Here is a 14,716-nt window from a genome sequence, read left to right on the forward strand (position 1 = left end):
TTGAGCCGTAGTTCTGGTTACATCTTAAATTGTAACTCCCTGGACTAATTGGAGCTGAATCAGCAGCAAGTACTGAAAACCACAATTTTAGACATAATTGAAATTTCCTTTAAAGCATTTTCTACACTGTTCGGAGTTCTAATTTCTATAAATGTTCACGGCACATGAAAACTGTCTTTGATGCCATATTCTTTTCAGAAAGTATATTTTTTTCCCATTATATCTTATCAACCAAAAACTGGCAGGATATATTTTCCACAAATGAATTAGTCTGAGGACATTATAGCATGTTAACTGATGCCTGCTACTAATTTTTGAGTGAGTGGATTTTGTCTTTGGGTTTGCTTCCATTTATGGGAGAAAATTTAAAATGTATGTACTTCACTGAATGAAAAAGGATTATAAGATATTTGTAAAGCTTTCACTTGGATGAAAGGTTATATGCCAATGCAATGCTCTCTAGTATTTTAGCATTTTGTAGTACTGTTTTTTTTTTTTTCTTTGCAGATTTCTTCATCTCTGCAAAATACTCCAGAGTGCCTCTGATATAAATACTTCCAGGATAGATCTAGGCTAACAGTTTATAACAGAATATTTGATTTGAATTAGCTTCTCTGCACTACTATATTATAGATGAGAGTAGTTCAGCAGTGGTTCAGGTCAATGATGTACTTCAGCTATTGCTGATAAAGACACAATCTGTGTTGTATAGAGAACTTCTTGCTATATAGCACTAGTGTAATGGAGGGAGGGAGGAAATTTACAAAGAACATGGAAAGAATACAAAATGACTTGCACACATAGTTTTATAGCAGTTTGCAGGTAATTCTGTTAATCAGACAGTGGATTGGTACATGCCAAAAGGGTATAACTAACAAACGAATAAACTAAAAACAATTAAAATTGGGAAGTCTAGAGCTGGAACTGAAAGAAGAATCTTTTACAAGAATGATTCTGAGAATTATTTATGATCCAATAAATTACTTTATTTGGAGAACCACTTAACAGTGTTTTCAGACTTTGAATCCTCACCCACTGGGAATATCTGAGATAAAAATGAGTTCAGAGTAAAGTGTATTTTTTGGTTAGGTGCTGTTCTTCCACCTATTTTCATAGTCCTGTTTTACTTTTTTCACAGGTTTATTTTGATCAAAATTGTACTATTATTTTTTTTTTCCACATCAGGAAGATACCACATTAATTTTGCAAACTTACCTCTAGACCACAGTTGTATAATCTTACAGCACAAATATTCTCATTTGTTATGTTTATTAGGAACATGAAAATGAATACTTCTGTTTGCTTTATTTCAAATCAGTCAGAATCTGTTTTTGTTAAATAATTCTTTCTTAGATGATTTAAGTGCTGGAGATGGGGATAGGGGTGCATTGTATGACATGAATCCTGAATGTTTCAGCCCTGTGATTCATGCATTTAGGAAAAGAAAAACAATTTAAATATTTTATTTTATAGTTTCTGGATCTTAATGAACTATTTACATAAATTTTTTCGCTGTAATTACAATTAGTATCTGCTGCTTCTCTCTTTGGTCAGTCTCCCCCCACCTCTCCTCCCTGTTCTGTGTATTGTATGTTGAATGCTTCCTTCTTTTACATACATTTTTTTTTTCTTTTTTTTTTCCCCTCCCCTCCTCCCTGTTTGTCAGAATTAATGGGACCTGAGTTAGCTATAATCCGTAGGGGTCTGCAGCGACTGAGGCTTAAGAAGGCAGAACAACAGAGACAGCGAGAACTAGCTGAGGGCTCAGCACCACAGTCGTCCTCCTCTAAGGGCTCCTCACAGGACTCTCAGACATCAGGTCATCATTTGTAAAGGTTTCTTAAGCAGCTAATGTAGTTAATAGTTTGTGCTGCTGTTGTTTGCTGAGTTGCTTCTCTTCCAGAACAAGACAGTTAATGTGTTTGCTGCTTGTCTTACCTTGCATGTGGTGGTGTTTATCATCACATGGTTAGGGAAAGAGTAATATTGTTCATTTATCTAACATGTTTGGATTATATAGCTAAACAACATGATGCAGAGAAAGTTTCCTAGGTGCATGGTTTCAGGTATGTGCAATGTTTGTTAGAGCAGTTGAGCAAGAAATTGCTGTGTCCTGAAACGAGTAAGTTACTCACACACTTGAAATTGTATTTTGGTGTTAACTATGTCCAATAGTTAACATTTAAGACTCGGCTTTGATTTACCATATGTTCTAAATCAGGGCAACAATTCAGTAAAAGAGAGTTTTGGCACTCTTAAATGCTATAGTTTTGCAGTAAGTATAATGAAAATATTTGTAACAAGCCAAAGTCCCCAGATGTGCCCTCCTTTTTTGAACACTATTACTTTTCATCTTGCCATCCTCTTTCTCTTGTCGTATTGAAATGAAAAATTGTGACAAGAAAGCCTTGGAAATGTTTAGAATAAAGAGAGACATATTGGATACAATTAGGGTAGAAGCATGCATATAAATAAAGAGATAAACCCTAAAGCTTAAACTTAAGCGAACTTTGACACCATGTAAAAATGAGTGAATTGCACGCTGTGTGAAAAATCAGCATGTTTTTTGTTGAAAAGTAGTTTCTAGCAATGTTTATTGTATGCATAAATTTTGTGAGAGTTAAAATGTGATCAGTTACTTATAAGGATGTGTCATACATTCAGATCTTGACTAGATATGGTTCCATCTATTCATTTATCTGGAACCTTACAGAACAATTTGATATAACAGTGTCTAGTCCTTTACTTTACAATATGTAGGTATTGAATTTTTAGTAACTTCCTACACTAGAACATTTTACAGTGAGTTTTCACAATGTTTAGAAACCAACAAATTCTGGAGGGCTGTGCGGTTGCCCTTAGGGTGGCAGCCCATAGGTACCTGTTACCTTGAGGAGGAGAAACTGAAAGCAATGGTAGCAGTGATGTTGTAGGTAGCTGCATTTATCTGCTAGGGAAAAAAAAGTCTCTACCAACAAGCTACTTATTTTTTTTTTTCCGCCAAACTGAACATCAGAATTTATTAACTCAAAGTTATGTACTGATAGAAGCAAAACAATAGCTAACACTTAGAGTGAATAGATCTTGATTTTCCTTTTTCTTGTCAGAATGACATAAAATATACTAAATAATTTCCCATTGAATCCAAGTTGGGAAAAAAGTTTGATTACAACCGTATCTGTAGCCTTTTCACTTGGAGATGTGTCTGATATTTTACTGCCTCTGAAGTATGTGTTGTTCTGGGTTTCACTTCATATTGTCTTGCTCATCTCTCTCTTAGCGCTCCTTCAAGTATGCAGTGTAGTTCATTAGTCCCAGTTGCTTGAGGGTCAACATACTGTAGGATCCATACTGACATAAATTTTAAGCTTTAAGTTGAGTAATTGCTGTTCCAGAGTCAGAGATATATTGTAATTAGTTTGGATCCCCTGTCACTGCTGCTTGGAGTTTTGAGTCCCCACTTGCTTTGAATTTTAAGGGAACTAGTGGGAAGGTCCAATCGTTTTGTTTGAGATCATTGGGAAATCACAGAACACATGAATAGTCTTGGAGGAAACTAGTATTCAGATATTTACCTTATTCTTTATGTGATGACAGCAAATTTGACCATTTTACTCATTAAGTAATTGCTTTGAAAGAGAGATTCACTTGGCACTATGGAAATACTTATTTCTGTGAAGAGGGGTAGCAGTTTTGCTACATGACCTCCAACTCATTAGGATGTGTATCTTTTTGCTGTTTGGTCTGATTGGTGGAATTTGTTAACTTCTGCGTTATAGACAGTGGCAGACATAAAATGAGGAATTAAGATTTAAATATTTAATATATTTTGACAGTTATTCCTCAAGAGATTTGATAAAGGTTATGTTACCCTTTTCTTTCTACTTGTAAGTGTAAATACAAGAAATTCCTATTGTCCTTCATAGACTTCTTTCATTATACAATGAAAACTCCCTTCCCTGTTATGAGGAGGAACAAAGGAAACTTGGGTTTTTTAGATAGAGGAATCCAGATCACTTTTTGCATTGTCTATTTACTTTTGAAGATTGCACTCTGGACATGGAAGTACTCTTCCTATTTGATTTATTTATTTTTATGCAAGTTACTTTGTTTTGATCTCTTTTTCTGACTTCCTAAGATTTATTTTGAGAAGATGCAGAGCTGCAGATTTTTTTGTCTCTTGCTTATCCATAGAGACAACTGTTTTCTAGCCCTCTGATGAGTTGGCATTTCAGATATGTGACAGGAGAAAAAGAAGTTCTTAGGGGTTTTTGATCTGGAGTTTCTTAGGGGCTTGATTTTTGTGATGACACCAAACTGGGAGGACTGGCTGATTCCCCAGAAGGCTGTGCTGCTATTCAGCGGGATCTCAACTGGCTTGAGAATTGGGCAGAGAGGAACCTCATGAGGTTCAACAAGGACAAGTGCAGAGTCCTGCACCTGGGAAGGAACAACCCCGTGCACCAGTACAAGCTGGGAGTCGAACTGCTGGAGAGCAGCTCTGCAGAGAGAGACCTGGGAGTGCTGGATGACAATAAACTAAACGTGAGCCAGCAATGTGCCCTCGTGGCCAAGAAGGCCAATGGCATCCTGGGATGCATCAAGACGAGTGTGGCCAGCAGGTTGAGGGAGGTTCTTCTCCTCCTCTACTCTGCCTTGGTGAGGCCTCATCTGGAGTCCTGTGTCCAGTTCTGGGCTCCTCAGCTCAAGAGGGACAGAGAACTTCTGGAGAGAGTCCAGCACAGGGCCACCAAGATGATCAGGGGATGAGAGTCCAGCGCAGGGCCACCAAGATGATCAGGGGACTGGAACATCTTTCATACAAGAAAAGGCTGCAAGAACTAGGGCTGTTTAGTCTAGAAAGAGGAGACTGGGGGGGGATCTTATTTACAAATATCTAAAGGGTGGAGGTTGGGACATCTCTTTTTTCTATAGTAGCTAGCAACAGGACAAGGGGTAATGGGATGAAGCTGGAACACAAAAAGTTCCACTTAAACATAAGAACAAACTATTTCACTGTTCAGGTGAGGGAGCAGTGGCACAGGCTGCCCAGAGGGGTTGTGGAGTCTCCTTCCTTGGAGGTCTTCAAGACCTGCCTGGACATGTTCTTATGTGACCTGATCTAGGTGACCCTGCTTCTGCAGGGGGATTTGACAAGATGATCTCTAAAGGTCCCTTCCAACCCCTACCATTCTATGATTCTTTTTTTTTTTTTTTTTAATAATAGAGTCCCATACAGAGACAAACTTACATCTTTTTTTTTTTTTTTTTTTTCAATATTGTCTTTGCTCTTTCTTGAGAGGGGAATTCAGCAGGAAACTAAGACCATTTCTTCTCAGCTGTATTTCATTCTTAATCCTTACCTTTGCAATCTCAGAAGCTCAATTATAGCTGTAGAGAGAGACTGGAGAAAAAATATTCCAGCTATGTGACAAAATACCAGTGGGAAATGTCAAGAGCTGAAAGCCTCTATAGAAAATTAGACTGTATGCTAGTCACTCTGTCTTCTAGTCTGAGGACTTGTAATAGTTACAGGAGGATTTGTAAAGTGTGTCTGTAATAGTTAACCACCACCATATAGGAAAAATATGGTCAAAAGTTTATCTTGTTACTGAATGTGAGTTAGCTGAGTAATGATTCAGTGGGCTGATTTGACGTGAAGGAAAAAGATACTTCATCCTCAGATAGCAAAGAGGCATTGTTGTGGTGGGTATCTCTCATAAAGATTGTGTAAATGGTCAGTTTTAGAAGCAGTATGTGCCGCATATATTGAGTCTATTTTGTCTTCTTTGGTATTGAATACAGATTTTTTTGGTAGTTGCTTTACTTAATTAGGGAACTACGGTAAGTTCTCCAACAAAGCCCAGTTTTGACTTAGATTTTTGTGCCATTTTATAACGTTTAGATCCTGAGAGGTATTTAAACAACAACATAAATGTCTACATGCAAGATTCAAAGAAAGTAAACCTTTCTGACATATTGTTACTCTACCCAGTGCTGATAAGCAATGTGTGCATCACCATTACCTGTGTCACTTCTCTTTTTGAGAACTTCTAAGTGAATGAAATTCAATTTGAGAAGTTACAGAAACATGAACCAGGTGATCTTAAAGTGGAAAAGAAAAAATAAATCAGAATTACAGAGCATTGTGCATCAGGGGTTCCTGTAGTGGTCAGTGTGGAAGATCTTACATGTAAAAATATGAAGCAATGTGAAGCTTTCTTTTTTTTTTTGAAAAAAATAACTAGACCACATTTATTGTGGAATAAAGATGTAAACACGTGCCCGCTGATGTTTGTAGAATCTGTGATGCACATTAACTTGATTATTTTTTTCTTTTTTTAAAAAAAACCCCACTTTGTTTCAAAAGTCTAAATGGTCAATGTATTTAAAATGGAAGAGATTGGACCTTCATTTTATGTTAAAGCTGCAAAGTGATGACTGTAGTTTTTATTACTAGATTCTTTGCATTCCTTGTAAACATACAGATGTCTATTTGAAGATGAGAATATGCAACTGAGACCCTATTCACTGTGCAAAATGATTATTCCTAGTTATTAAAAGAAGTATTTAATTTCTAAGATTAAGGTCTACTATGTGTACCAAGTTTAGGACTTTGAAAAAGGCTTTGTTGTGTCAGGCCTGTCTCTCACACTGGAAACTGGTGTTACAGCGATATAAGGAAGGAATTTTTTTTAACCAAAACAATAGAAGTGGCATGCTAATATTTTAAAGTCAGGTGCTGATTGCCCAAACTACAGGAAGATGCTTCAGCATATCACTGACTTGGAAATTATCTTCTATTTTCTGTTTGAGGTTTCCCAAATTTATGAAACTACAGTTCCCTCTTTAAGTGGTGCTCCAGTTTAGAATGTACTGGTGACATTACAACCAGTGGTGAACTGCATTGGGATGTAGATCCAGCCTTTGAAAGCTCAGGTAAGAGTTTGGGTTTTTGTGGGGTTTTTTAACTATATGGCGCAGTTTTGATAATACTTTTTTCAAAAGCTTTATCAGAAATTACAAAAGTACTTTTTCAGAATTTTTACAAAACAAAGCCATATATTAAAAAAAGAGGCATTTACCTGAACTTTCTGGGCTGGTTTCATGGTCATATTTATTTCCCTGCCTGAGGTGTGGGATTTCAGACTGCAGTGCCACTTCAAGGGGTGCTGGTGATCTGTGGCTGCAGGTAATTTGAAAAACAAACAAACTAACAAAAGGTGAGTTGAAAATTGCTACAAACTGAGCTTTTTTTCTTAACTATGTTAATTGGAATATTTAGAGTGCTTCATATATACAGTTAAAAATTTTCAGATTACAAGGGAAAAGCTTTCACAAAGTTGTAAGAAGACACGAAAACAATAGTGCAATGTGAGACGTTTAAATCTACCTTGATGTGGACTACTACCTAAAAAAGTTTCACTTTTGCTTACTGTGATGGAATGATGCACATGGTAAAATATACCTGCTTTTTATTTACTATTGTTTAAGGTGAGGTTTTAATGAGATTGAAAAGTGTTGATACGGGTAGTAAATTTAATTTCATATATTTATAATTAAAATATGTAAGATCAATCACATTCCTTCTGGTCATCTTGGTCAAGCCAAGTAAAATGTTTGGCAACATGATACACATTTTAAAAAAAGGACATTCAAGCTTATAGGAATGCAAGAACAGCGCATGACTGAGAATCACTGTCTGTTGTCATTATGCTTGTGAGCTTGCTGTCCAAGACCTCCCCTCCCTCTAGCACTTTTCATGCAAGTTAATCCAAATCATGGGCTTCATAACTGTGAATCTCTGATCAAAGCCATCCTGCCCTTGAGAGAGGTGTACCGATTCCTGTGCTGAGTCAACTGGAATACAAGTAGATCACCTTATGACATGGTGCATCTTTACACCAGCTTTTTTCTTTGATTTATATTCTAAAAAGTGGATTACTACTCCATTGAAAAAACTCTACTATAAGCATTTATCTTCTAAATTAAAAATTATATATAATTTCAGTTTTGGCAAGTGAAATATATTGTTTCAAGTGTCATACTTAAGACGTATATTCCGTCTAAATCTTGATGACAAATTCTGTGGTCTGGCTTAGGTGTGTTTGGTGCAAGGCATGGACATGGCTAAACAAAAGTGAAGACAAAAAAGGACCAATTTTTTGTCCCCCAGTTATGGAAATAAAATATACAAGCCCAGTTACCAAAAGAAAACAGTCTCCAAAACACACTGAACTTGCTTCAGACTCTCCTGCTCTCTGTTCCTTTCTCTGTCACCCCTATACTATGTATCAGTGTAATGAAGGAACAGATTGTGATTCCTGCACCAATGACTGGCAATAAAGTATTATTTCATGATATATATTTAAATCAGCTTTGTCCGTTTAGCAAGTTTCCATATAAGGAAGTAGGTAATGCTGGTGATTCTGGCCCAAACCTGGAAATGAGCTTCCTGTAGGAGAGGGTGTATTATTTAATTTCTTTTTTTTTGTCTAGGTTTTTCACTTATGTTAAAATTCCTTTACCATGCAGTGATGTTGTCAGATTGTGACTCAATTTATAATACAGGATGTTAAATCCTTTTAGCTTAGTATTAATTTGTTTATAATGAAAGATTAACAGATGGAACCGAGATAGAATAGCCTATCAAATGTCTTTGAAATACTGCATTAATTTATGTACACCAAGCCATCTTAATACAGAAGTAAGATCTGGTCAACAAAGGTGACCAGGAAAATAGACTCACAAAAGGTACTGGATGTTGCATTCATCGTTTGTCATTACCATGAATGCAGTGCTGGTGATAATGTTATTGACTAGTGGTGTCCAGTGGAAAAAAAGCATTTAACTCCTGCAGTTTTTGATATTTTATTTTTTTTTCTGTGATTAGATGAGGGTTTTTATAAGACTGACTAGTGTGGTACTGGGATAAATTCGTGAATATGTTTTCTCAGTCATCAGATGTCACAGAGGTATAGCATCTAGGGATGTAGAACTATCAAACTGTCATATGAGTGGGATGTATTTTGGTGCTTTAATGTTTTAAAAACAGTCTGTATGCTGTTACATCTGTAAACACTCTAATCTCTTACTGGAAGATACTGGTATCCTGTTGAGTATTTTATGTTGTAGTACAAATGTTCTGACATTTACATTTAGCACACGGTTTGAAATACTAGTGTCATTTGATAGTTGGTAGAAAGGCTTTAGGAGTCACGACTCTTCAGTGGTTTTCCTGACATCTTAGAAATTTGAGGAACATAGTAAAATCTTTGGTAATGGACAGGCATTTGTCGTATTGACATGTCAGCAAGCTTCGGACTCTTCAATGATCACTAAAGAAATACATAATGATTTGAAACAAATGGCTTTGCTTCTGTCATGCCAAGAAAACGCAGTATGGCTGGCTGCTCATTAAACGAACCCAAAGCTTCCGTATGTTGCTGCTTTTTTATTTTTTGTTTTAAACTAACATGTGATCGTGACATTGCTGTGCAGTTCTCTGCTGCTTATGTTTTAAGTTGAAATTTCGTTTTTGTTTCAGATTCTCCTTCTTCTGTGGTTAACAAACAGCTTGGATCCATGTCACTTGATGAGCAACAGGGTGCGTGTGACAGGAAATGCGCTATACCCAGCCATAGTTGATTGCAATGCTTCCTTTTTAAAATTGCCTTTCATGATGATAAACAACTTAAAAATGATGTTCATCCTCATAAAGTAGAATTCTGTAAGCAGATCTGCTGGAAACTCATTAATTATTTAATTTGCAATCTGAGTAACAGCGTCAGGTTAATTGTTTCCAAAAGCCATGCTCTGCTCAATTCTTAATGCGTTCAATGTAGGTACAGTAAGTGTCTTGTGTACTCTACAGACATTTAGAATGTATGTATTTTTTTAAAATACAAAGTAAAATGAATTCTTTAAACAATCTATTTTTTGATGTTTCCTCTTGGATCAAAGTGCAAATATCAAGATTGAAGTCACTTTTAATCATATAATGCCAAATTAATTTATCTTCTGCAAGAGAAATGTGCAGCTTTGTTATAGTTATACAGTTTGAGTAACTCAAGGGCACCTATTGAATTTAGGCGTATCTTAACTCTGTAACCTCTTGTCCTACCCCTTCTGCTAAACAAGTACTAGTGTTTCTCCGTAGATGCCCTATGTATGGGCTAGAAAGAACGCTTGTGGGCTTTCTCTGTGCCCGTTATTTATGAGTCTTCAAATTGCGAGCAGTGAAGTGGGCCATAGGTGACTCTCTTCCAGCTGAACCAATGTCATCTGTAGTGAATATTTATGCCTGAATAATTAATAAGTGATGGAAGACAATTTAAAAATAAATTTCCATGCACTCTGCATTTTACTTATATCTATTTAAAAACCTCTGTAGAGATTTAATAGCTCAAATCCCACAAAAGTGCTAGCTGTTTTATATTGTTTCACTTTCTAAACTAGAATGCCATTCTGAAATCCCATTTCTGAAAAACAGTCTGTTTGGCAACTGTAGAGAACACTGGGGAGGGGAATCAAGCTGCATTTTATATTGACAAAATACATTCCTTTTGTGGAATTATATTTTGTGATGAAAAAGCCTCAAACCTCAATGTGGAAATTTGCTAACTATTCATAGTTCAGTAGTCTACATCACTCTAATAGTCAGGTTTAGGTGGAAAACTTGCTTATAATCGGTGTTGTCGTTTCTGTTATGAACTCTGAATAAAGCATTATTTGAGGAGAGTAGAATAAACTAGAATTAATGCAGAAATTCCATATGTTTACCTGAGGTTCTTACCACTGCAGAAATTTTGGAAAAATGGTAAATTGTTCTGGGAAGTTGTGAGTTAAGCCCGTCTGACAACAAAAATTAAACCATAATTTTTAATCCCAGAAATGAATTCCCAAATCTGAATCAGATTCAAGCGGATCAGTTCCCTCAAAAACTAGTTTATGTATTATTGTTGTTAATTGCATAATTGTAGTAGGGTAGTAGACCCCTGGGAGTTTTTTCTAACAAAAAAAAAAAATCCCCAGTTAAATTTGTTTATCCAGACTTTATTAGTAGGACAGTTATCTGATTGTTTTAAGGCAGTGTTTTTCCATTATGACTCTAAGGATCACCTGGGAAGACACAGAATGTTACTTCTAGTTCAGAAAACTAGGGATTTGGAAAAGGAGATAATTTATTAGGAAAACTGTTGTCCAAATGATAACCAGAAAGGATAATTTGGATTTTTTAGGTTAAACTGTATTAGTTTCACTTCATATTTGAACAGAAATCACAAAAATGTGTAAATCAGTATGTCAGTTCTTTTATATAGAAATACTGTTTTTTAGTTATTTCTATCTTTTCTTAATTTGGTACTGAATCAACTGTCTTCTGTTGGACCAGTCTTTTTTGGCATTTATGTTTTAAGACCATTTCTGAGTTCAAAGATCTTTTGATACTTACTGCAAAAATATACATCTATAGTGCCGTTATTCTGACAGTTCATCAGAAACTATAGGTCATTCCTATCTGTACAAAGTGGTTTCAAACAGATTAGTGATCTACACTGGATTTTTTTTTTTTACTGTGATTTTAATAATGGAGGATAGCTGTGAGACTTGTTGCAGTGTAAAGGCAATGTTATGACTGTAAGGTACTGCCTGAATTGGTATGACTAAAGAGGCAGCCTGAAGCCAGAGCTAGCTTGGTAACTTTAAACTATAGATGTGCGTATGCATCTCATACTTTCTTAATGCTGCTTCCTACATACACAGAAGCCGTACTGATTGCTGTTATTTGTAGATATTTGCAAATTAGTATGAGGATTTATTAGTCCCTTATGGTCATGTCCATACCAGATCATTCAGTGGCACGTTATAGGTACTTGAGCTGTCTTGGAGCAAACTGGTATGGCAGAGTTAGCTCTTCATAAATACTTGTGAAACTGTATTGGCATGTGTTGTGTCCCAGCTAATTAGCTTTGCCTCTCAGTCAGATGAACTGGTTGAGTGTTGGTGTACATATAGAGCTTTCCAGAACGGTAGTAAGCTCTGCAGGTACAAGCTCAAGAATTTCAAATCTGCATCATTGTAAGACACAGTATGGCCTGTAGTGCTGACATCCAAAAAGTGAAGTAGTATATTTAATTAGTGTAGGAATCATCATCACAAAGAAATTACATGTCTTGGGCTGTATATTAGACTGGTCCAAATAATTATTCAATTTTCAGTCTTTCCTTAGACATAATTGTACCTTATGTTGACTGGTAAAGTCGCATAGGAACATGTCCAGGTGGGTCTTGAAGACCTCCAAGGAAGGAGACTCCACAACTCCTCTGGGCAGCCTGTGCCACTGCTCCCTCACCCTCACGGTGAAATAGTTTTTTCTTATGTTTAAGTGGAACTTTTTGTGTTCCAGCTTCATCCCATTACCCCTTGCCCTGTTGCTAGCTACTATAGAAAAAAGAGATGCCCCAACCTCCTGACACCCACCCTTTAGATATTTGTAAATGTTAAAAAGATCCCCCTCAGTCTCCTCTTTTCTAGACTAAACAGCCCCAGTTCTTGCAGCCTTTTCTTGTATGAAAGATGTATCAGTCCCCTGATCATATTGGTGTCCTTCAGAATTAACTCTGTTTGGTTTTCACGCAGACTATAATTCTTATCTTCAGCATATGCAAAGCTGATTTTTGTTTGAGATCATAATTTGTCCTAGATAGGAACTATTTTGGAGCTTTTACATGAAACATCAGCTATCCTCTTCTCATGAGGTTGCCAGTAGACTAATGAACAGGGCAGCTTGAAGTTCCTAATGGTGTTAGTTTAGCTAAGTAGTGCAATCTGTAAATTTGTCTTTATGGACTTACTGCTTCATGGTTAAGAGCCCCAGTCTTTGTAAAGTTTCTAAGAGAAAAAGTGTGTATGAAGGGTATTGCTTTCAGTTGTGGGATTTGTATTTCTTAAAACTAACATTATGAATGAAATTTTGTCTTATTTTAAGAATAGTAGTTTGAAAGTTACTTCCTCTTGTAGCTGTCTGGAGAATGGACCATTTCATGGGAATTTCTGTTGTAGGACAGGGTTCCTTATGAAATAGGACTTTTAAGTTGTTGTTAGTATCTTTAGAGTATAATGTATTTGACTGTGAAATTGAAGTAAAATTTCAAGGTATTTTTGAGGAATTTTAAATAAAATTTAGTTTACTTGTTGACAAGCTATAGCTTTCTCTTGGAGCTATTATTATTCTACTAGAACTTGCAATCAAATTAATAGTTTTGCCAATAGCTTTCCCCTAAATCACAGGAACTGTTCCATTTTTCCTCTCGTTCCCTTCACTATTTTCATCCCTGTGAAGTAGATCTGGCCTGATGGGATGAACTTAGTAGTGGAGGAGAAGGATGCCTTGTTCTGAACTAGCCAGTCTTTGTCAATTTCTTTGTTCTTGAAAACAAAGAGTTTATGACTTCTAGGTTTTATGTGACTTCTGTAAAAGAATGTTTGATTATGTACTAGGTAAAACTTATTAACACCCGTTCAGCTTTCACTATCAGTGTAAGTGTAGTTTGCTATGAAGTAGCAAACTGTACAACTAAGTCTGTGCAGTTTATTATCAGATTCTTGTCTCATCTGTCTTTCTAAAACTTTCTTGTTCTAATTAGTGTTGATTTCATGCCCTAAAGCTAGTATAAAGAAGAAATTGTCCCAATCCAAATTGTATCTCATGTTATTGTAGATTTAAGAAAAAGCTGTTACACAGTTTATTTTAACAGCTATGTGTCTCTAGAAATTTGTAAAAATAATTTCTCAGTTAGTCACTGCCCTCTTTGGATAAGTCTACAGCAATTTTTCAAGCTTTTTGGGTGTGGATAAATATGACCATACAACCACAGTAAGTGTAGTCAGAAGATCATCTTTATGTATCTTGGTTAAATATTTTGATGTGGAGATTTTAAGGCAGGAAAGCACTGGTACGATCATGTGATCTGAGATTTGTAACACAAGCCAGTTAGGAATTAGATTCATTATAGAATAGCAAAATTTGGTTATTTTGGTCAACAATATTAAATAGTTTTGTGCTGAAGCAAATGTTGCATGGCAGTATCAAGTTACAATATAGTAATTGGTGGCTGTCCTGGACTATTCAAGGCAGTAGATTGTCTTTCTTTACCTACCTGGGTTCACGATTCAATAGTGTCTTGTCTATACCTATTACAGGGAAGATAAAGAATTCTCCAACTCTTTCAGTGTCCAGCTCCTGATGATTTGTGCAGTACATTGGAACAATCAGTGTTTGTACTTGCCTAGGAAAGGCTGCTCAAAGTTTGAATAGAGTTTTACACTAAGAGACATTTGCTGACAGGTTGCCAAAAAATAGAGAAAACATGTGTTTAATTAAGGAAGAACTTGTAATTTTTGTTCAAAATATCTATATACGCCACTATAAAATAATTTCTTACAGTCGTTTCTTGTCTTACTCAATTTATTTCAGGAACTGGAAACCTTGCTTTTAATCAATTTTATCGTTGCTCCAGTCTAATGAGTGTAACTGGAGCCTTTATTTTTAGAAAGGCTATGAACTTTTCTTTGCATGCAATGAGATACATGACTTCTGTATGATTAGGATTATGGTTGTAATTGCTTAATTCTCTTTTACATAAAAATATTTAAATTTTTCTGTACAGGGTTTTAATGTTTTAGTTTGGGGGGTTTTTTTGTGGCATCTGTGGGT

General features: G+C 35.9%; 1 protein-coding gene across 5 annotated transcripts in view; it reads left to right on the plus strand.

The window, feature by feature from the left end:
• The window catches only part of DCAF6 (DDB1 and CUL4 associated factor 6), a 91,760-nt gene that overhangs the window by 45,285 nt on the left and 31,759 nt on the right, over positions 1–14,716 (plus strand). For 2 of the 5 annotated variants that reach the window (XM_062003152.1, XM_062003151.1), the window contains exons 11-12: positions 1,667–1,819; positions 9,548–9,607. The exons of 1 other annotated variant lie outside the window; for it this stretch is intronic. In XM_062003152.1, coding sequence (XP_061859136.1) covers positions 1,667–1,819; positions 9,548–9,607 — 213 coding nt within the window. The remainder of the gene's footprint in view (positions 1–1,666; positions 1,820–9,547; positions 9,608–14,716) is intronic. 2 more of the 5 variants (XM_062003153.1, XM_062003154.1) reach the window with 2 other exon arrangements.

The sequence above is a fragment of the Colius striatus genome, chromosome 1, assembly GCF_028858725.1.
Source record: "Colius striatus isolate bColStr4 chromosome 1, bColStr4.1.hap1, whole genome shotgun sequence".
NCBI classification, from domain to species: domain Eukaryota; kingdom Metazoa; phylum Chordata; class Aves; order Coliiformes; family Coliidae; genus Colius; species Colius striatus.